Source organism: Scomber scombrus, chromosome 4 (genome assembly GCF_963691925.1).
Source record: "Scomber scombrus chromosome 4, fScoSco1.1, whole genome shotgun sequence".
Classification (NCBI taxonomy): domain Eukaryota; kingdom Metazoa; phylum Chordata; class Actinopteri; order Scombriformes; family Scombridae; genus Scomber; species Scomber scombrus.
The window spans coordinates 12090747-12114856 of record NC_084973.1 but is presented as its reverse complement, the minus strand read 5'-3'; the positions used below and the strand labels follow the sequence as shown (position 1 = coordinate 12114856).

The 24110-nt window shown below is 40.4% G+C and overlaps 1 protein-coding gene across 1 annotated transcript in view; it reads right to left on the bottom strand.

The window, feature by feature from the left end:
- trpm3 (transient receptor potential cation channel, subfamily M, member 3) overlaps nucleotides 1-24110 on the bottom strand; it is a 124772-nt gene that overhangs the window by 30910 nt on the left and 69752 nt on the right. Inside the window, exons 3-8 of the mRNA XM_062418331.1 lie at nucleotides 23403-23604; nucleotides 21955-22168; nucleotides 20156-20280; nucleotides 18788-18959; nucleotides 8292-8466; nucleotides 7603-7726 (exon numbers count right to left, since the gene is read on the bottom strand). Of these exons, the coding sequence (XP_062274315.1) occupies nucleotides 7603-7726; nucleotides 8292-8466; nucleotides 18788-18959; nucleotides 20156-20280; nucleotides 21955-22168; nucleotides 23403-23604 (1012 nt within the window). The remainder of the gene's footprint in view (nucleotides 1-7602; nucleotides 7727-8291; nucleotides 8467-18787; nucleotides 18960-20155; nucleotides 20281-21954; nucleotides 22169-23402; nucleotides 23605-24110) is intronic.

Genomic DNA, 24110 nt, shown 5'->3' with positions numbered 1-24110 from the left:
TGTTTCGAGCCTTATAACATAAAGAAATTCAGCCAGATACTGAGTGAGAGTGCTTTCATTTTCTGACTTAAACTGCTTTACTAAAACACTCTTGCTGAGGTACACAGAGTGGGGAAGAGAGGAGAGGATAGAGGTATTTCTCTGATGTAATATACTGTTTGTTCTCCTCTCCAGACTATCCTCTTTCCTCTTTAGTCCCTTGAGCAGAGAAAACCACCAAACTCACATATACAGCTTGTTCACTGCAGGGAGGGAATGAGGGGATTTGCTGAGATGGCAACTGAGGAGAACAGAAGTAAAAAAGTGACAAAGGGGGAGATCAAATGAATATAGTAAGTAATGGCACTCTCCATTACTGAAGATTATCCTGGTGTCTTTCTTTTGCTTGCGTCTAACATTTTTGGATTAGGCTTTAAGGGAAATAGTTTAGCCCAGAGCCAGTTTAGATCTTTGCCTTTGCAGTCTGACATGACTTTTAGCTGCATTTTTCATATCATGTTCGCAATGAACTAATGGTGCGATGGATGAGAGCCTAAGTCCAAAGTGAGGGGGAAATCTGAGAAATGGGGCAGATTTTCTGGATTTTTTCCTATCACACATTGAAAGCACGTGTACGCATGCCAGTGTTAACGTGTGTGCGTGCACATGCTCACATGTGTGCATGCATGAAGGGCACCTTGTGAGAGCAGTGTACGGGAGGAGGCGTGTACTGAATGCCTGACAAGCTATTCCTCTAATCCTTCCATTCACCCATCCATCTCCTCCCACCTCCCTCTCTTCCCTGCAGCCCATCTCCCTTCCCATCTCCCCCCCTCTAAATGGCTTCATTTCGTAGAGCTCCGGGAATCTGTGGGCTCTGCTGCTGCTGCTATTGTTGCTGCTGCTGCTTTCCCTTGGGCGATGTTGCAGTATTGAAGGCTAACCATTTTCTCTCTCCCTCTCTATTTTCACACAATCTAAATGCACAAAAATAATTCAATTCACATTGCTGATTTACAGTATCTATTATGTTGGCTCATTCATCATTTGTACAACAGATGCTGCTGAAATGTTGGCTCCTCCCTAAGAGAGAAATGAGGATTGTGAAACCATGTAATGCCTTAAACCTGTGTCATGCAACCACTAATAAGGGAAGCACATAAGTGTGTGTGTGTGTGTGTGTGTGTGTGTGTGTGTGTGTGTGTGTGTGTGTGTGTGTGTGTGTGTGTGTGTGTGTGACTGTGAAATGGCACTTGAAGGTATCGATTGAGGTCTTCATGAGTGGGGACACCACTCGTTGGTGCAGTGTGTAATTCTATGCGCTTCACTGGGTTTAACGTGTGTTTGTATTTGAATGGTGCAGCCAGTGGATATATTATTATTTGCTAGAAGCATCTCTGCCTTCACACTAATTGATATTAACAACAACACATTCATGGAGCCATCAGTTAAACACACATGCAATTCTATGACATACTCAGGTGTGTGTGTGTGTGGGCATACATAGTGGCTCCAAAAAGTCAAACTATATGTAAGCAAAGTCGTGATGTTCTAACTGGACCCATTTTAGAAATTCCCAATCAGCCAATCAGATGGACAAAGAAAGGATCAGGGTGAAAGGGAGAGAGAGAAAGAAAGAAAGAATGAGATAGATAGACAGGGAATAAGAAGAGGAGGACAGTCACCTATAATTTTTAAGGGTGTGCTCATCTGTGAGCTTAATTTTACCCAATCAGTATAGATTCATATGCTAACCACTTGTTCATTATCCTGCAGTTATCATTATAGCATAGTGAGGAGTTACACACACAAACAGAGAGAGAGAGAGAGAGAGAGAGAGAGAAAGAGAGAGAGAGAGAGAGGGGGGGGGGGGACTTGGCTGAATAAGGATGGATGATGGTGTGATAGAGAAAAGATGATGGGAGATGATGATAATGGGAGATGTTCCCCTTTGTTTGTCCCTCCAGGCCTCTCAACCTTTACCTTCGCTCCCTCTGTTGCACCCATCATCCTCCAGCCCCCTGCCTCCAACCCGCTAATCTTACAACAACCTCCCACTGATGTGCTACTTTCCCTCCCCCCCTCGTGTCTTTGCCTCTGCTTCCTCTCTGTTACTTCTTCCTTCTTCCCTTCCTCCAATCGTATCCCCAAGGTGACCCTGTGGATGTGTGCTACCTGTTATCATAGAGTCTCTACAACACAGACGCTAAGCAGCACAACCTCTATGACAATGAGAGGTTGCTAATTTAATCTCAATGACCTTGCAGAGAGTCATCAGTGAGTGTGTGCAAAGGTAAACAGACAGCTTCTCCCTCATCTGTTTTAATGTCTTGTACAAGCAAAGGTGATCTTGAGCACTTACTCTGAGAAAACAAGTTCAACAAAAGGGCAGGAACAGCTTCATTGTTTTTTTAACTCATGACATAAACTCATCTGTTTGTTGTATATCACATTTGCAATAAGTAGATTACAGCAGTGTTTAGTTAATATCTTAACATATCTTCAAATTACTAATAACTTTTCTCTACTTCTACACTGACAATCTTCAACTCTGGGGTCAACATGCAAGAGACAAGGCACTGACTTATGTCTGTTACACTCTGTGGAAAGTAGAGAGGGAAAGAGCAGGAGTGAAAGCATAGTGATAAGGAGAACGTGACGAGTGGAAGTAGGGATCAAGGATAGTCGTGAGATAGCAGGAAAGAGGAAGCACGAGTAAGGCAAGGTGAGCCAGAAGGAGGAAGATTTAGTGTTGACATATTGGAGACGGATATAAGAGGTAAAAGAGGAAGAGGCAGCTCAATCTTTCTCAGTGTGGCTGGGCTCTGTCGCAGGATTCCCACATCCTCAGAGACGCTAAGCTACATACTTAGAGGATCAGAAAACTGCTCTTCACGCTGCAGTGAGACAAGCTGATTGGAAAACATTCATCTTCATTTAGCAGGCAAAGACCCTGCTGATGCCGCTGCATGTACAGTAGGCAATAGAAAGTACTGTACATACAAGATACACACACACACACACACACACACACACACACACACACACACACACACCTCCAGATGGGTTTCTAAAGCATCTTTGCAGTCAATACATCAGCAATGGTAGCGGTTCAGATCAGACAAAACTATGCTAATGGTCCCATCTATGTAAATTTGAGCATTAAAATATTCAGATGTGTTTTTATTACTGTCTTTTATTAGCAATAAACCATTTATGACAAAACAGAGGAAAGAGGGAGATACGTTTCTTGATTCATTAAATTTTAAACTGAAAAATTAACCAGTTGATTATCAAGCAATGAACGTTCTCTCTTCTTTAACTATTTATCTCTGACTATCTATCGCTTAAACTCTCTACTATGCCTCATTTTCAAATTTACTCTCCACCCAAACCACTCTTTCTTTTCCCTCCTCTCATGCCTTCAGTTCCCACCCTCCGTCTTTCTCTCCATCTGTCCCTCCCACCCTCTTTCTGTCTCTATCGTGGTCCATTTAAGTCACTCTGTTACTGTCCCCGTCTTCCTCCTACTCATTCTTCGTTTCTCTTGTCAGGGAGGCGAAGGAACATTGTGGGCTGGTGGTCCCTCCTCAATATTTAATCCGAATTAAACATATGAGGACTATTCTACACTCAATTATTCATATCAAACTGGGAGATACCGGGACAGTCATCTTGCACTGCCTATTGCAGAGTAAGAGCGAGGGATTGAAATGGAGGGAAGGTGAGAGGGAGACACAGAGAGAGGGGCCCTTTTCATTTAATTAGACCTAGAATTGGATTCACTCTTTTTTTGGCAAAGAAAGAGCTATAAAGAGTCCTGATATTATTTAAAGGCCCTGACTCTTACAAAGCATGTAGTTTTTTCAGCGCGCTTGTTTGACATTCACATGAAATTGAATGAATAAAGAAAACAAGCCGCTTGATGTGCCTATATGAGGAAGACAATTGCCCTTATGATCCAGGCAAATTGACTCAAATGTGGTCAATGCATTCCCATTAACTGCACTTTCATTACACAACATATATATGCTTTACATCTTTTACCCCTTTGTAAAACTCAAGCGCTCGCATATTACTTATTGATTAGTTTTGCAATTATTTCCCCTCTCTCCTTTTCTGATTTGGAACCTAATAATCTATCATCTATCAGGACAGAGTTTTTGGGGGGACATTAGAAGCACACTCCTAAATATGACCAAATGAAAGCATAAAGTAGATACCTAAAACTATTGTTTGTAACTGCAAGGAGAACTTATGTTTTATAATTCACTGCCTAACTAGCCTCACAGCAATATAGTAATGATAAGATTCATCATGCTGCGACTTGAAATGGGGATGTTCAAGCAGTAGTGGCTTTGAGGGTTTTATACAGCTGACTATTTCACATTTATGAAGAAAAAAGAAAATAACTAAAAACATGTCAGGCCCACAAATGTCTGCATGAGTCAACCAACATTTTGAAAATAAGAAACAAGCAAGAAAGAGTCTTCTTCCTTTTCTCACTTACCCTCTTAAGCAGAAACAAACACACACTCTCAGTTTATCCCAGCCTTTAGTCTCTCTCTTTTTTCCTCCTACTCTATGGTTCTCCTGCTTCAGAGCCAAAAGAAAAAGTAAGCATGGGCACACTGTATTGGCACAATGACAAAGACACACTGTCACTGTCTCTCTCTCTCACGCACACTTACCCCTAAGTACGATGCACTGACCCAGGGTAAACCCACATTTGCTGCTGGTGTTACTTTGTAACTGCAAAGAGAACCCTGACCTGGGTTTTCACACAGGTTTGCTTTGGTATACAAGAGTAAAACTGCTTTTCTATGTAACTCTACTACTATAATATCTATGTTGTAATTATCTGAAACTCATAAACCCTGTTCAAGTGTCAGTTGATCAATATTTTGCAATATTCTTCATTTGCATGTCACTGGTGGGACTTTTCAGTGTGTTATTATTTTGTCTCTTGGTGTATTATCTATGTTGCAGTTGTCTCAGGAGTACCACAGTGTTGCTGGTTTCTCCCATCATTCATGATGACAAGCACTTTATCTGTTTCGGTGTTAACCAAAGTCTCCACTGTGTTCTTAATGTCTTGAGTCAGTCCTTGACAGGCTTTGGGACATAAGGAGCTGTCTCTTTTACTCATACTCACATTTATTTTTTCTCTTGCCCCCTTACAGTCACTTCCCTCCAATCTTACACACCCATACACACTCAGATCTGTGGCTTTCTGAGTGCGATCAGTGGGGGACCCCTGTGATGCCTATCAGCCTGATAAATAGGAGACTGGTGAAACCAACTCAGTGAGGGAGACATGAAGGTGCCAGACAGCAGAGAGTGAGATGACACATCTGTCCAGCTCTCTTCCTTCAATACCCTCAATCAACTTTGGCTTTTCAAGACTCTCTGCATGGTGCACAGGCAGTAAAACTGTAGTATATATCCACTGAGAGAAGCCTGACTTTTTATGGAAGAGGATTGCCTCTCCTGAATACATTATCTGGGAGTATGCTATCAACATTTCATGTCATTGGTTAATGTTTTATAGCATTGTTAAGACTATGAGCCACTGCTGACTGATTATTTTTACATTCATACATAAAATATGACGTACAGATTCCTGGATATAAACACCTATCCGCTGCTTGCTTTCATTGTGCTTACACTGTGCTTTTTCTGATCATACAGATTTATCAATTACACAAGTTTACACACTAGCTGTATTGCTGACTGAATATTTCCCCTCAGTTTATATAATATAAGGAAAAAAACAACTAATTGGAATGAAAAATGCAGATACAATACTAATGCAAATGTGAAGCAGGGTTGGTGGATTTTTCTGATTTCCTGTAGAGTATACACTTGAGTTTTATTCTTGCTCCATATCAGTATGGCAATGATAACGGTAGTGTAAGTTCAGACAGAGGCAGCATCAGATTATCTGGGCTGTACAGCCGCTCCAGCTGAATGATTCACACAGTATTGTTCTGCTCTGGCGCATTGTGTTCAGAGGATCCATCAGTGTGAGCATCAGTCAGCTACTGGAACCCCACTGAGGATGCAGTCAGTCTACTTATGCACTGAACAGCCATGACCAATGCTGAGCTGCCCGCAAAATACTAAACTGAATCATGCTATGTGCGCTGTGGGTGTTCATGTATCTGTGTGCATGTGGCTTACATGTGCATATAATTTAGACATTTCATTTGTATGATTCAGTGCTTTACAGTTATTGTAATAACTAAAACACATATTAAAATGATTATCTACAATTAACATGAAAGACTGGCAAATGATAACTACCTGGTCGAGTCATTTTAAACATTTCAGTCCTCAAGTTTCAAGTGAATTCTAGTTCTGCATTTTATTTCAAAAAGTTTGATCAAATAAAGTTTAGGTATATGTGTATGCTACTAATTCTAATTTTTATTTTGCAAATTATCACTGGCAGCCAGCATTACTAACACTCGCTGATCTGACAAACAATCCCCTCCTTTTACAAAAAACGTAGCACACAATGTTCAAAGCGAGCTGAGGAGAGAACAACCAAGTAGTAAATAAATTAGTATTGCTGCAGAGCTAAGATACGGTAAAAGCTGCTATCTCTCTGTTGGGTATACATTGCTTTATCGAGGATTTGTTATTCATAAGCTTGTGTTTGAGTGTGTGTGTTTGTATGTGAACTTCATGCAATACTGTGGTGCACACTTTGAATCACAATGTGTGTGCCATATACTATAATGACTGTGTAAGTTGCAGTGACAGTTAGGCACCCTGCTACTGTGATGTAATGATTGACACATGCACAAAACACACACACATATCAGACCATGGTCACTTTTGGGGACATAACATAGGCTTACATTAATTTCCCAGAGACTAAACCGAACCCTAACCATCACCCCTGATAAAAAAAAAAATCATCTTTTTCCCAACTGGGAACTTTTGTCCAAGTTGGACAACCTATCCCCAGTTAACTGGTCCTAAGTCTGAGATTTGTCCCCAGAAGTAGCCTTTGACAGACCACACACAGATACACACACATCACCTTTCCACACATAGCATTAAACAGCATCAATAAGAGGTTGATTTTCATGTGACTGACAGTGCTCTAAAGGGACTGAGACTCTGCTCCAGGGGAGGAAGATGTGTGTGACAGCTGGGCTTGATGTTTTTTCTTGACTTAAACTGCCAAAGGGGTAAAGCCTCTCAAGGTGGAGGCCATTTGGTCCCAAACGTCATCTGAATACATTTACATCCACTTAACATTACATGTCATACATAAAAGATGGGATAATAATTGGTCCAATAAAACTTTCATGGTGGGAAAGCTGCATTTTACAAATCCATTTTGCTCCTCCATCACAGATTTTTCATTTTTGAACTTTTTTATACAGCAGAGACATCAAAGCTTAAGTTAATGATGTTGTTGCTGTTATTAGTGATTTAATGGTGTGCTTGTGTGTGTGTGTGCATCTCTCTGTGTGAGCCTGCTTGTGCTTCAGTGTTTTATGCATTGCTCATATGCTTGCCTTTTCTGCAGCCAATACACATGTGCAAAATGTGTGTATGTGCATGGACGTATGTGTTGGCATGTGTATGTTTGTAAAAGACACTCACTAGCTCCTTCTTCTTCATACACTCCATGAGAACGATGAACAGATGTTGGGCCTGTGTCCGGCTGTAAGTGAAAGTCTTCTGGATGGTCACCAGCAACTGGTCTCTTAGAGACTCATTAATTATGCTGGGTGTGTAGAAAAAAGAAAGGACAGTGTCAGGAAGGGGGTCAGGCAGAGAGAAGGAGAGGAAAACAGTGAGTGGGAGAAGCAGTCAAATTAGATTTGTTTGTCAGTAATTGGAACCAAGGTTGACTGGGACTCTCAGTACTATTATCTCTTCTGAAAGTTTACCTTCATCTGTAACTGCATTTATGAAGCCATAAATACAATTCAGAATTCGTTTTGTGTCTCATGTGGAACATAACCAAAAATGTTCACTATTGTGTTATTAAAGTAATGAATCAGCGCACTCGTTTGAAATTTCTTGCATCACTCAGTTTTTATGCTGTTACTATGTGTTATCCCTTAAAATGAGTGAATTATACTGTTGCTGTAGAACTATATCAATATAAAACTGTCCACTTGTTGAGTTTGATCAAAAAGAAACTTTCCTCATTTAATAATTCAAATGAAAATACTATCAATAATTGTGATCACAAACAAGAAAACAGAAAAGAGGATTCCCACATTTAATACTGTAGTGTTCGTCCACGGGTTACAGTTTTACTTAGTTCATGATTGAATGCATACCCTCCCTCCTCAGAGTACTTGTGTCCAAAGGCCAAGATGTCTGAGGCTCTGCCGCTGCCATCACACACCACCACAGGGACTGGAGGTGTGTCCCTGAGGTACTCCAACACAATGGAGATCACATTAGGGCCTCCCTCTACGATCAGAGCCACCACTGGCACACCCTGACCAATACCTGCATACAAATACAGAGAGGGAGCAGGAGAAACAGTGGGTGAGCAATTGATTGGAGAAAAGAAAGAAGGAGGAACAGTACAGAAAAATATAGATACAAATGTGAGAGATGAAGGGAGAATAGAAAAAACAGAGAGGAAGTAGTCAGGGAAGAGGGTTTGTTACATCAGCAACATATTAAAAATAGAAAAACTCAAATTTGCGCAAGGTGCAAATGTGACACCTGCGATGTCTTCTGACTCTTTTGTCAGGTGACTGTATGCTTTCTAATTCTATTTCTTAAGAGCACCTGCACTAAAAATAACCAGCCCACTTTGTGCTCTGTAACTGTGACATGGGCATGTATGTGTGTGTGTGTTTGAGAGTTTCAGAAATAAATCCCCCACTGTTTCATACAAAAATGGCTTCTTGCCTGCTAATCACAAGCTATTTAGAGTAATTACACATAATTAGCAGGTGAATTTTTCTGCACACAGTGAGACACCATACAGGAGAAGTTACTGTAGAAATGAAAGTTGTTGCCATACTCTCAAAGGAATTTCCTGCCCTATTCTGATGGCTCCTCTCTCTCTCTAGTGTCCTCTGACTACTCTAGTTCTCATTATAGCACTGAAAATCCCCTTTAAGAAATAAACCCTGCAAGTCTCATCCTCTCTCATCACCCTCTGTTCTTCCCCTTTCCAGTGGTCTCAGTCCAATCCATTTCCTAAACCTCTCTTTTCTCATGCTGCCCTTTCCTGCTCTGTCCCCCTTTCTGTTCTTCCTCCCATTCTGTTTCATGCGAACGTGTTTTCTGCCGGGTGTTTAGACTCTTCTAATTCAAAAGCCGTGTATCTTCCCCGCCCAGCATCCTCATCCTGGTCTGCATAATTCACAGAGGGGAAAGCATAGTCTGCCTCTCAAACACACAGGCACACTAGCACATACAAATGTGTGCTTACATACTGCTCACATGCACACGCACACATTCAGAAGCATACCCACCACACAGCCTTGCAACAGGGACAGTTACATAAGGAGAATATTTTAGGGGCCTCGCCTACAGTACTTCAAAGAGGTAAAACGTCACTGTGGTACAACACATCACACGACCATATATCAGCAGAGCAGAATGTGAGAGAGGAGCAGACTAATGACTCGTGTTTTGTTTCTGATTCTTCCATTTCGTTTGGATGTCTATTTTTGTTGTTACCTGCTTGTGTGCGTGTGCGCATGCGGTTATGTCGGATCAAGCATTGATATTGATGACTAGTGAGCCTTGGAGGCAACGCCGCAGTATCTAAAGCAGATTATTGTTCAACTGAAACCCACCAAGGAGCAGATGAGGAGGGGAAAGCACAGCTGTGTCATGGTTAATTGGTAGAAGAAAATACCGCCTGCACGCACACACGCAGATATTTACTCACACAGAAACAGATAGAGGGACACACGCACGTAAACAAAACACAAATTAAATACATTTCTCTTTTAGTGTGACGACCCAAAAGCAATTACAGCAAGTACATTTTAGGGTGACATTTGACCTCCAAAGCACAGTCAGCTTTTCTAATAAATTTTAGTCTCAGCTACTGTATGTATTGGAAAATAGATGACATAAACATGAGAAAGGCAAAGGTCCAGCCAATTAATTCTAATTAAAACTGAGAGCATTTGCTGAAAAAGTTTCTCATACAGTCCAGCTCTGTTCCTGGAAGCTTGTGTGGGAATTGAAGCCTTAAACTTAACAATATTAATGCTTTGCCAATTGCTTCTTCTACTGAAATTGGGATTTTATACTAAAAAAAATATATATAATCCCACGATTGCTGGAAAGCTGAGAGTACTTTGACTTATTTCCTCTGTGGAGGCAAATTTTATGATCTGAGCTTTCCCTTTATATTAAACGAAACACTGCGTATTTGAACACATGGGACTGTGGTTACTTTTAAAATAACATCTATTGTTCTAGATGGAAATGTAATGTCATAGCTGGAGCGCTAATATGTTGAGAGCTAATATGTTGAGAGTATTTAGTGAAGATGCAATCCTTTTTCACAAAGTGTTTACTCTCTAGCACTGTTACAATGGATACAACTATATATTCTTCTCCCCATTTCTTTCCATACTTCTTCCTTTACTTCTATACTGTATATATTTACTATAGTGTGCTTCCTCATGTTTGCTTAGGTGGGACCCAACCCAACATTACTTCCGATGGCACAGTTTTGTGGGGTTACAGGTTATGTTAAAAAGTCCTGCACATCCACAGTGTAGGTGTAGGTCACAGATTGTACTACAGTATATCAGACTGGAGGTGATGTTAGGTGTTCTGTCTAAAAATAATGGAAGTCTGATCTAATTTTTTTTCCCTTGTCAAACTGAGAATACTGACTTTTGTTTGAGACATGTTTTGTTTTAGACTGCTTTTTTGCTGATGTGCCGCTGTTATCATTTAACTGCATTATGTGCTTCTAACTAACAGGGATGGGGCTTAGACAACAATGAACTGAAGACGAAGTAATGTTGCAATAATTTAAACTAACTGGATGCTACTTCTGGCGTGACTCTGCCATCTGATTCTGAGCACGATTATAATCCAACAAATCTTCCTATTCTTCTACTGTATGTTTTTAAATCAGATTTTAATCTGCCTGTTAGATAGTCTTAGATTGAAGGTACAGTATACTGATTTATGAACGTGAGTGCACATTTTTAAGAACATACACTCTCTACACAACCTCTATATACTCTTTACTGTGTCAGTGCTTTCAGCCTCTCCACCCCTTATTAGAGTATTGAAAGTATTGAGGCACCATTCACACACTCCAACGCATCAGATAACACAATCGTCAAAACCCCCTACTCTCTCTGTTTCTCTCCCCCGTCTCTGTATCTCATCGATTGTTTTAAGCCAGCAGTGCCCACATCTTATCTCTCGGGTGGGAAACTTGAAAATGTGAGAAAAAGCAAAGCCAGGACAGAGGTAGCCGATGAGACTCAGAGGCCACAACTTTCTATATTCATCAAGCCTGGGAGACGCAGAAGTAACGAGGAATAGAGGGAATTAGGGAGGGAACAAGAAGCGTGTAAGCGGGACACACATAACATGCTTAAGTGGTCCTAATTAAGGATCCGGCAATGACTCATCCTCTGCGTGTGTGTCTGTGTGTTCGTGGGTGTGTGCAAGAGTCTGCGAGTTTGTCATTGTATTTGTCAAATTAGTATCAGCATGACTGGAGGAGGTGTGCTACAGTATGTGGGTCGTTGTCTTTGCACCCAACCTGCCCCCCAACACACAGAGTCCCACATGGGCACAAACACCACTATCCTAGCAACTACTAAAGCGGATATAAAAAACATCAGACCTGTGAAGGCAACTTGATTCGACAGACTACAGAACAAAAGGTCAGGGGCTATGGAACATTAAAAGGTCAAAGTGTCTCTCAAACTTTACTTTCTTTTCTTCTTACTTTTCTTTTTCTACTCAGAAGAATTCAGTTTGAATCAGATGGTCTGTGTTACATCGTCACTGATCATTTGAGCCAAGTTGTGGCGTTATCAACTGAGCCTGAGAGAATCAATCATGAATGGTGTCAATGATCAGGAAAAGGCATTTTTTGCAGGGAAATTGGGGTTAAAGGAATCTTATCCAATTGTTTTATAGGTCACAGGGTTGTGAGACTGTGAGGCGGTGAAGATTTTACGGTGTGTTTATTTACTACACATGCAATACTGTAAACCCAGTATTATCCCACTGAATCAAACACTGTAATACAACTAGATGAGTTGAACTTGTATCCACTGATTCACAATATTAGTTTACAACATTTATCAGAAAAAAGAAGTTTGACTGGTCTTTGCCAAGATGTCGTGTGGATTCAGCTCACATGACATAGCACCAGAAACTGATGAGATATCTGATGTATCTCTAATTGGCAGGGCTTCTAAATTATCTATAAAAGCAACAGTAAACACGTCATCACATCACAAGTGCTGCATTTCCCCTCTGGGCAACCATAAATATGTCACCTTGACTCTCACCCCCAGTCAATCTGTGTAATTTTGGAAATTCTGGAATGCAGCGAATCAAGTCAAATTTATCGCCTCTGATCATGATTCCTGGGGGTTTTGTAACGCTCATATTTGGAAACAATAGGTGAAAAGGCTTCAATTTTACTCGCTGTGCCTCCTGTAAGACAAAAAGGTGTATATCCGACTAAGTAACCATGATGGTAGCTTAGTCAGATGGTTGCTTTTACCACTCCTATTTTTCCAGAAGACATTTAGCACAGTTCACACTACCGATCATGCAATCAAATTCTTTCCACACCACATAACACGTTGTCATCCATGCACATCCTCAACCTGGAACCATACCAGAAGCAAGTCTTGTATCCAACCAAACCCACTACTGACTCTGTTATCTCTCCACCACAGGGTTGAACACTCTGGCAGGTCATGATTATCATTTTGACGTGTTTTTGTAGCCATTCGGGCATGAGCACACCTTACCTCCCAATGACTTCAACTGTCCCTAGACTGTCTCTGTGCCCTTATTCGTTCGTGCCTACAACAGTTTTATGTACTGACACTGACAACCAGTGTCGGTTCAATTCTGCTGATCACCTCATGAACTAAAACCACTGCCCAGTGGGCTCATGCAAAACTAATATTAATTTAAGTGACTGATACTTTTGATTATCTTTAAATTGATCTGAATTAACTTTAAAAGCAAATGGATTTTAAATGTCAACGTACAGTATGCACAGCATTATTTACACTAGTGTTTCTGCTTTATTAAATACAGCTACATTTAGCAGAGGTTGACATGTCTAAGCAATATTCAGACTGTGGCACTGCAGCTGTGTGATCAATCTGTCAAAGCACAAGAGCTGCCAAATAATCCAGTCAGTCACACACTTGGACGGCATAAAAAAGGTGATATTGGTATCTGAAAAATCAAGAGCAGCTCTATTTGAAAAGATGTTTGTCCAGGCATTCATGGTTCTTGAAAGAAGAGCATTACAACTCTCTTGACTTCCCATGTATACCACAGCTTAACTATAATCTCTTCTGTATGGGTGGCTCCCTGGTGGAGGTCACAATGTCATGCCTAATCTGCAGTGCAAGGCCTTACTGCTTCTGAATTCAATTACCAGAGCTTCTCCATCTTTTACGTATGCTGTGATTAATGAAACTGCTGCTATAGGAGGGTCAGTGAATGTTACACAGTTGACACAGAGTTAAAACACTGTATGCACACATTCAATATATAGAACAAAGTACTTATGCGCTGATCTTGATATTCATAGTAATTTAGGTGGAATGGAAAAGGGAGTGCTCAAGGTGCCTCATTCATTCTTGCAGACTTTATCTGAATTTGCATAAATGAATAACTTCTTCTCTTGTTCAGTTTTAGAGAGAAAATAAAACATTAATGGATGAAGATCATGATATCGATTCTCTCACTGTCATTTCACTTTTTCATGTTCATTTTTTCAGTAAAAAACACCTCAAGGTAATATGTAGTCTCACTGCCTGCAACCTCCTGTCGTTTAATATATTTCTCTCCCTCAATCCTTTTTCTCTGTCTTTATTTTCTCCCTCTCCTTTCCTCCTCTTTTACTTTTCCTCTTGCTGATGCAGGGGTGTGATTAAAAAGCATTATAGCCACTGTTAGAGACACGTCAAAAGCGCTGTGCAGTGTTTGATTGAGCTGTGCTGAAAGGTGCCAATCATTTTAGTGTTTTTCTTCATCTTTGAGTTTGACTGCCAGCTTCAAAAGATGGCAAGGAGTAGTTAAAGAGGAAATGTGGGCCCTTTAAGACCATAAGTGAAAGTGTCATAATTAATCATAACTATGGGGTGGCTATGGCTCAGGAGGTTGTGGCTCTAATCGGAGGATTGGCTCGATTCCCAGCTCCTCCAATCCACACATCTAAGTGTCTACAGGCAAGATACCGTACCCCAAATTACTCCTGATGGTAGTTTGCTGTCATTGGTGTGTGAATGAGTGGCTTGTAGTGTAAAAGCGCTTTGAGTGGTCAGAAGACTAGAAAGATGCTATATAAGTACATTCCATTTAAATACACACACACACACACAACACATTATTGTGTTATTAGTGATTATCCAAAAAACTGCCTCTGTTTGCATGGTAAGTGTCCTGTGCTGCCTGTCCCGAATCTGTGTCACAGTAATCCAGGTTCATTTGCATGTACATCTTTGTCCATGTTCAGTACAGCTAGACCATGCCTGGTTGAACAGGGCACAAGAGAGCCATGCATGTTCAACAGGGCACAGAGCTGAGCACTTACTCTAGTGTGTGAATGTGCTGGCACCACTATATTTACAGCTTACCCAGCCGTAGTTGCCTGTCGTAAGGCATCTATTTTGTTTACATGCAGTCTTAGAATTTCTTGTCCACTTTCCACAGAAGAAGTTACACACCGCAAGAGTTGACACCTTCCACAACATCAAATATACAGTAGAGATTGGAGGAGAAAGTATGTATAGGGAAAACACACACCTTGTCACAAAGGGTGGTGTTAAGATGTTTAGGGGCTTCAACTGTGACCCGATGATGAGTTTTGACAGGTGTGAATGTCCCTGCCATAATTTGAGATGGAAATGTGCAAAATGACCACAACTATCTAGTTACAAAGTGAAATCAAAATGCAAAATGTTTTTTGAGATATTTTTTTCAATATTACACGTTCAATGTATTACATGTTTTTCTAGCTAAACTTAAACACCCATACATTTGTTTAAAACTGTTGTTAAATACATAATTGTCATAATATTGCAGAGCCAATTTGATTGCTACAGCAATTCCACCAGTCACATGGTTACAGTCATTGCATAGAAAATTGCACACTGGCATAGTAGGATTAGCTACAGGATTGCAGAGACATCACAAAAATACCACAGGGGGAGATTACGCATATCTATCAACCACACTTCTTTCATCTTGTGTTTGTGTGCAGTGTGTGTGACGGTGTGTTTAGAGAGAAAAAAAAGAAAAAAAGAAGGAGCTTGTGGTTATGTGTGGTCTACAACCCACATGTCAGGTCATTTAAATTGAACTGCTTTTTTCCTCTTTACTTTCTTTATCCTCATTTCCTTGACAGGACTCCAGGCTACAGTGGGATCCCATGGGGGGCCCTGCTGTGAGGAAAATTGATGCACTCCTCGATTGACCGTGGACAGGTAATCAAATCAAGAAATTGTCCTTGTCTGGTAGCCCTAAAGCAGTAAATGCAGAAGAAAGGTATACACGTGCAGTATGAAGTACAATATATCATACCGGCACTGACACATACAACAACTTCACGTTTGGACATTTGGGCAGCATGTTAAAAAGCTAACATTAAAACTACAAGAGAATGAATGTGGATGTTTTGTCAGTAGTGTGTTTATATACTCTAGGCTTATGTTACCCTATTTTGAGGTGAAGTTGATGCTCAGGGCTGCTTTTCTAGTTAAAGTTTCTCCCCCTTATGTTTAGTACCTGAGAGTTAAAAAAGGCCCCCAAACTTCATAGACATTAAAGTCTGTGTAAAGTAAGAATAAATATGTGTTCTGAGTTTGACATACCACAGAAAAGTGTGTTGTTAACCACCCTGCCAAATTTGAATGATTAAAAAAATTGCCAAATATACGTGGGAGTGCCCGCCTAGTCAGCTGAAACCCCACCCCCTACCAAGTGTCACCTGTCAATCAAAGTCACCACCTCTTCAGAGCTTTCTGCTGCTAACTCAGCGGCTAACTCAGCTAACTGGCTAACTGTAGACTGTAGTAGTAGTGTGTGCTGAATGTATTTATACCTCTACAGCAGCAGGGGCGGGTTTATGCTAAACACCGCCGGGTTACGTAACGCGGCGGTGATTGTCAGACCTGCCCATTAAATCCAGACACAGAAATCTTGAAACACAGTTTGTGAAGCCTAGCTCCACAATTCAAATCTAAATGGTTGAAATGCTTTATACACCTTTTTTAGAAATACATTTATGACCTATTTAATGTGTTTAGAAGAAAATGTCTGAAAAGTCTTTAAGTGTAGAAGTTGAACTTATACCCCTTCTTTGAGTCATAGTTCAGACAGAACAAAGGAATGATACACATTTTTTTTTTTACTGCCAATGGCTACTCTGATACTTATAATGGCACTAATTTTTCAAAATGTGAACATATACAGGATGGCGCAAGCTATGGATCTATTTTGGCTGATACAGCACTTGTGGCATACTGTAACTGTTACCAACATGAATTACAAAGCTGAAGCTGGTTATTAGTGTGACCTCAGACACTGCTAATTTCCAGCTCTATAGTTTTGTTAGTAGCACTAAAAAAACGGTCGACAAAACAACATATGGAGATAATTGGAGCTCTGTGTTCAGTGGATCAGTTATTATAATGCAGGGAGGAATAGTACAAGCATAAATAGCCACAGTGATGATGATGTTTAATGAAGAGCTGCAGACAACCAGCAGAGCAGAGCAAAATAAATTTGTCATAAGTTGACATTGGCTCAGGCTGACAGTTGGAAACCGAGCGTTCAGAGCCGTTTGAAGCTGGTGCTTTTTACTGACAGGGAATGCTTCTACATACATTTACACATTGGCTACTTTTGACAAGAAAATCCAACATTGTAACATTATATATGACTGAAAATAAGGAAAAGCATAATAGGTCCCCTTTAAGGTTAGTGTGAATGAGTCTGTGGGTGATGGCTCTGTGTTACGGATGGCAAGCAGCAGGTACACAGTAGACATAATCGCTTCCCTTATTGTTTCATTAGTAGACCCCAGGCAATATTAGTCCTCACCTTGGATGAAGATATAGGTTAAAGCAAGTCAAATGATGAAATTAAATTAGGAGTGCTACCATTGTATGGATGATCAGATGCTTGTATGACGACTGGGCGTCCCTTTGCCTTCCCAGCCCCTTTTGTATGAGTCCAGGCATAGGATGACAAAGGGAAGTCCATAGGCCACATGACTGGATAATGAGCAGCGATGACTTAAATTTAACTTGTAAACCTTAGGGCCCTTTTTTAAACCCCTCAAGCCAAGAAAAATGCAGCAGATATATATTTTCCCATAAGAAAAAAAACAAAACAAAACATTTCCATTGTGAAAGTGACATTTAAAATACCCTTAAAAAGACCCTATCAGTGAGCATCAGTGATCTGTCTGACAGGAAACAAAAATGATGCTGACAAAGGTCTGATCCATGATACTGCCCTCTACACTGTAGCAATGTTTCCATTTGGTAAGACCTATTTCCTGACACTCTTGGTTTTTAAATAAGCATTGATCTTAAAATGAGTGCATTCATGTAAACCAAAACCTTGGGGAAAGTATTGTAAAATGGCTCTTTTGTTGACAACAAAAGTAAGTAATAACAGATAAATCACAGCTGAAAACACCATTTCTCTGACTCAGGTTTATTGCCAGTATGACACAAAATGCTGTGAGAGGCTATTGAGAAATGTATTTTTAAGGGTATCAGGGATGTTCGTGTGTGCTTGTGCCTTTGTGTGTGAGGGAGAATGAGAGAGGAAAAGACAGCGAAATGCATTTTGTATTCATGCAAATCCATTTGGTTTCTAGCTAAGGTATATTGAGGAAATTGAAAACGGTATAATGCAATGTGACAAGGGTTCAACAGCGAATGAATACTCCACACACATGCAAATATGTGCATGTGCAGACACAAATGCACGTCACTTTCAGCTGCTGCATGCTGTAATACCTTGTTATTCATAATAACATTTCAGAATGTATAAAAATACACCAAATATCAGAGCGTCTTCTTGTCTATGATGTTGCTCCCATTATCTAAAATACTGCAAAACTACAAACACATCGGATCTACCCTATTCATTCTTTTATGCATGGTACAGTGGTTGTCTGTGCTTGTCATTATGTCCCTGTTTGTTAGCTGGTTTGGTAGCTTTGTGTGTCATCTCAGAACAGGAGCACACGGATTGTCAAGCAGGTTCATTTGAGGAACGAGTTCATCTGAGTCGTCAGGAAGCTTTGAAAGAAAAAATAAGCCCGTCCTGAAGGGAGGGAGAGTTTCAAAGGCTCATGGAGTTGTATCACAGCTTGCTAAATATACACTGTCTAACAGTATGTGTTCAGTAAAAAGCAGCTAGTAATACTTTTAGCCTGGCCGCAGCTATAAAAAAGAGTTTGAACCCAATTAACCCACGCTGGTGTCGTTGATAAAACAAAGATTGCAGTTTCATTATGCTGTTATCACTCAGTGTGTCATTTAAAAACATCTCCTCTAATTTAGATCAAGTAGGCCAGACGTATATGGTGTACTCCACTCACGTGTGTTTATCTTCTGCAGGGAGATGTGTTTTTCAAGCTGGCGTCGCAGTTTGACCTCAGCGCCATACTTTCCTGTGGTGCCATTGTCTGCCAGGATGAAGTGGGAGTGGAGACTGTTTAGAACCGTCAACTTGCTCATTGGGTTGGACATGGTCTGATATGGACGCACCACCTAGACCAAGTGAGGATAACATTTAACAGTTAGACAGCGCTGTGCTGACCAGGATATGAGGCAGTTTGAAAATGAGGCTGGTGTTATTCTATAGTTGTTGTTTCTTAGGAAATACCAAAACAAACAATGCATTAGTGTTTCTGAAAACTTTCAGATGTACCAAACCTATCTGTAGCACTCAGCCCCAAGCCCATTTGTTCATCATGAAGTCATAAATCTTTAAAAATAGGTTGCAAATAGGCTTCATTTTTTGGAAAAGCTCACTAATTTCCTAAAATAGCTGGACACAAACAAAACTTTTACAGGGCGTATGAACAGGAGGAATGATTACAGCGAGGAAAACCTCTTTGTATGTTCATATGGGCACCCAAACATAGGCATCAGATTGATTAAATGTTTCTTGAAACATTTGGCTCTTAATAAATTATTACAAAAATAGAGGATACTGTGGGTTTACTATTTTCAGTGGCTACTGCTGTCTGTTCTATTGAAGATTTGACTGAAAGAACAGTTACAAAAAGATCCTCAGAGGTATTAATAACACAATCCGTAATTTTAAATCGAATATATATATATATATATATATATATATATATATATATATATATATATATATATATATATATATATATATATATATATATATATATATATATATATATATATATATATACACATATGTATTTATATTTCATTCATGCTGTTTCTCAAAAGCTTTAATGTGGTTCTCTTGAGGGTTGTGCCTGACAAGCTGGGGTAAACGCATCTGGTCATGAGGCAGAGAGTTGAGCCCAATCAAGCATGAAAAAAGAGCTTCAGCACTTAATCATCTCATTTCAGCCACCAACATTAATTGTCTCTGCTTGACTTGTTCAGTGGGCCAGAGTGCGGCACATTCTGATGAAATTTTAACTACAACATAACATTGATTCCTGAGATTTGAATGAGTCAGCATGTGCCACACGGTCTCATGTGGTTCCTCCAGCTGTCCAATTTACTTTGAAGGAGTGTTTATCACAGACTAAATTGGCTTACTCAGCATTTCAGTTAATAGGCTGTCAGCAATTTATAAGCGCTGGCGAACTGTGGACCGAACATGGCCTTTTTTACATATACATGCAAAGAAGCACTGAAGCGTGCAAGTCCCCACTCTAACCGCTTCATTGTTCTGGCTCTCGTTTTTCTTCTTTACTTACATCTTTGCCAACAAGGTCCTCCTGATTTTCCACAATGCCCCAAGGAGCAATGCCAATGGTGCAGATCTTCCCTCTTGACTTAGAGGCGTGGTCTTTCAGCGCATCCCCCACATGGCGAATCACTCCTGTTTGTGTATGTGTGTGAATGTATGTTTGTGTGTTGGAGAGAAGGAAAGACAGATAAGAAAATAGGTTTGTCGCAATCAATGCAGAGCCTGAACTTAGTTAATGATAGACTTGTCTGTAAAAGATTCTATTAGACACGGAAGATAACAACGTGGCAGCCAATGGGAATGCACACACGCGCACGCACACACACACACACACACACACACACACACAAACACGGACATGTTGTAGCTCCAGGCCTCTGGTTGTTGTCCTTTAGGGAGGGCAGTGTCAGACCTCGAGGACATCTCATCCCATCTCTTGCAGATATTTCATTCTTTCTCCACCTCCATCCTCAACTCCAATCCATCCCTCCATCCATAATTCAGGTCTCTCTCCACCTCTTTCTCGCCTCTGCACCCATTCTGTCACTAAATCTTACTTCCTATTCCTTTCTGTATTCAAGTGTGTGCACTCCACAGCATAAAGTGTTGTATCCTTCATTCCATATGTCATATCTATCCTATTAAACATATTTTATAGCTTCATATTATTTATCCCTTCTGTCAGACTTCAGATTGCTTCTCATAATTTCAGAGCTGTTTTTAAAGCCCACTTCCATCCCTCCACCTCCTATGGTTCTCCCATGCAATCCACAGCTGCACATCCAGTCCACTGAGCTCCTCGTAATCATTCCCCTCCAGGTCAAATTCATCCAGCTTTCCGCTGAAGATGCAAATTCAGGAAGAGATCTCTTCTGCTGATTTTCTCCACGATCAGACTCTCTCAAGAAAATTCCTTTATTGCCCTCAAGGTAGGGATGCACCAATCTGATATCCTAAATTAAAATCTGGCCCAGTGCTGACCTTATTAAGTGGATAAAATATTGCCATGATGTGAGCAATCCACATAAAAACAGTTTATCACTGTCATTATAAAATGCTTCTACTATGAGTTACTGTACATTCAGTAAGTGATGACAGACTGCCAAGTCAGCATTTAGTGCCACAGCAACACCTGGCTGGATGCATATTACTTTACATAGAAATGATTCCAGTAACTTCCATGCAGTGAGGTATACAGATGTTAAGTTGAACTTAAGTCTTGGAATCCGTATCAAGACAGAAAAAGTTGGATCAGTGCATGCTTTCTTCAAGTAAAATTTCACAAGTCCTCATCACTCATGTTTAGTCTAGTAAGAGAATATAAACTTGCCTCTCTTTATTTTCAATAAGTACTGGTCTTTATCTAAAGGTGACACCCTCTAGACTGCAAGACACTTTTTGTTCAAGATGAACTAAGTAGAAATTGAGAGCTGTCTGGTCTGACTAGCGTGGTAAGTCTATAAGTGCTCTCAATACACATAAGATAATCTTTTCTCAATGTTCCAGTGGTTCAACGTCTTATACAGTACGTCAGATAACTCATCATGCTCCTAGCACAAATATATGGCCACTTAATTTGTATAAAAATAAGTGGGACTCTACAGTACTGATAAAACATTCCATGAAACATATCTACACATGAAAAATTTAAATAATATCCACTTTGTTATGTTCAGCTGCATATATTATTTAAGAGTACTGTATAGACCTGCTCTATGTGAAAAGTGCCCTGAGATAACTGTTCTGATTTGGCCCTGTATAAAAATAATTGTCCAAACTTGATGTACAGCATGTAATATACTTCACCTGTATTGACCCCTCCAGTGAAGATCCAGGCTCCAGTTGTCATTGCAGCCTTGATGAGCCCTTTGCCAAAGACCTGCTTGAGTTTTGGCTGTAATTCAAAGTTCTGCAGGCCCCCGTGGACTGAGATGAGCAGCTTGGGTAGATCCAGCTGCCACTCCTTGGTCATTAGGTGGAGCAGCAGGTCAGGCTTGGTGTCATAAGACACTCGCACGTACTGCAAACAGTAGGACAGGTGTCAGTGATGTACAGTAAAGTAGCACATATGCATCACTTTCACTGCACATAAACACATACAGACAAGAGCGCTCATGCATACACAAATGCACACACTGTTCATTACAAGCGCATTACAAACAAATATGTAAAACAAATATGTGCATTGAAAACGAAAGTATGAAATGTAAAAATACCACATGGACCAGTGTTGCAGACCTGCCTGAGGCGTTTATTTTTCAGGCTACAGAAGTATTGAACAGATGTTTGCTAGGATTGGAGAAGCACATGCATTATAGAACATCTGTTTATCTATCCAACACAGCCTCAGACAGCCAACCTGACATGTGTGTGGATGAATAATTTAACACTGAGAATGAATCAGACATGATTCAGCCATAATGTGTCTGTATTCCCTGTATACTAACACGGTTATTACAAATAGATAGATATACAATCAGGCATAATTGATCTGATGCAGTCACCAAATAACTATGCATAGTTATGATGTTATTATACACTTTTGATTGATGTGATGCATTTTGTAAATTTTGCATATGTATGATGCCTTAAATTGGATCATTTAACCAGCTGTGGGGCTAAATTACAGTGTAATCTGAATAGAAGCTGGATTGAAGAAAGTGCACAGGGACTATAAAATGTATTATGACAAAAAACTGGCAATCATTGGTACAGTTTATTTAACTATTTTGAATAAACTGTACCACTGGTATGTCTGTGCCATCCAGATCAAAAGACAAGTTCATTTCGCTCATCCAAGCATCCAACATGTTCCTCCTCTCTACTGTCAAACTTCATCAGTTTACTGCAGCTGAGGAAACATATCTACAAATCACATTCAATTACTATGTACTTTTAACTTTTGGCGACAGCCTTCACCCAAATGTTCATCTTACAGGATATAGTATATTCAGCAAGGAACACTCAGTCTTTTCTATCTTTGACAACACAACTCAAGTCATTAAGAAATCTCATGTTACTTGTCTCCTTCTTGACATCCGTGTTTAAGTCTCCTTTCATTTGACTTGTTTTTCCTGTTCTGAACATCAGATTGTGACACAATTTGATGGGTTTTTTGGACATCCATAACTGCAAACTAAAATGTGAGGTTGATCTGTACTTATTTGCCTTGACATGTTGATTATATTCAAAGAGCAAGGTTTCACCAAGACACTGACGATATGCTACACAAAATATTTTGTTTTGGGAATCACCATGGCTTTATTGGAGTGTCCTCCTCCCTGGAACTCAATGGTGCCGAAGGCATCAGTGGGGCTGAGCTGCGTGTGTTTGCTGATTGACCACTTCTCTGACAGGCTTTCATTCTTGGCCAAACGCTCTGCCTTATCATTCTGACTGGATGAGATGCCCGGGGGCAGGCCCACATGCTGACCTATCAGGCGACCACAACAGCACCTGGATGAGAGGAGGAAGTAAGAGTGAATGTAAGATAGATATATAATGTAGTTCATTATAGATGTCGGAACTTGAAGAGAAGGGGAAAGGAGAGGGTGAGAGACGGAGATTGTGCTATACATGTGTGTGTGTGTGTGTGTGTGTGTGTGTGTGTGTGTGTGTGTGTGTGTGTGTGTGTGTGTGAGAGAGAAAGAGAGAGAGAGAGAGAGATTGAGAAAGGAAGAGAAAGAGCGTGAGAGCTGCCATAGTCATGTGCATTGAGGTGAGGAAGGCTGAAATGACAGCTCATCATCTGACATTCATCTCCTGATGAGGAGGAGAGGGGGAGATGGATCTGTAGGATCTGTAAAGCTCCTGCAATCTGCTATTGGCACAGTCTCTTTTTGTTTTCTGCTCCTAACAAACTTCTGTCTATCTATCTCCCTTGCTTTCCTCTCCCTCTCAGCAATGGCAGTTAGACAGTTACATGAATTGTAGCACTCCTGCACCAGTACATAGTAATTCAG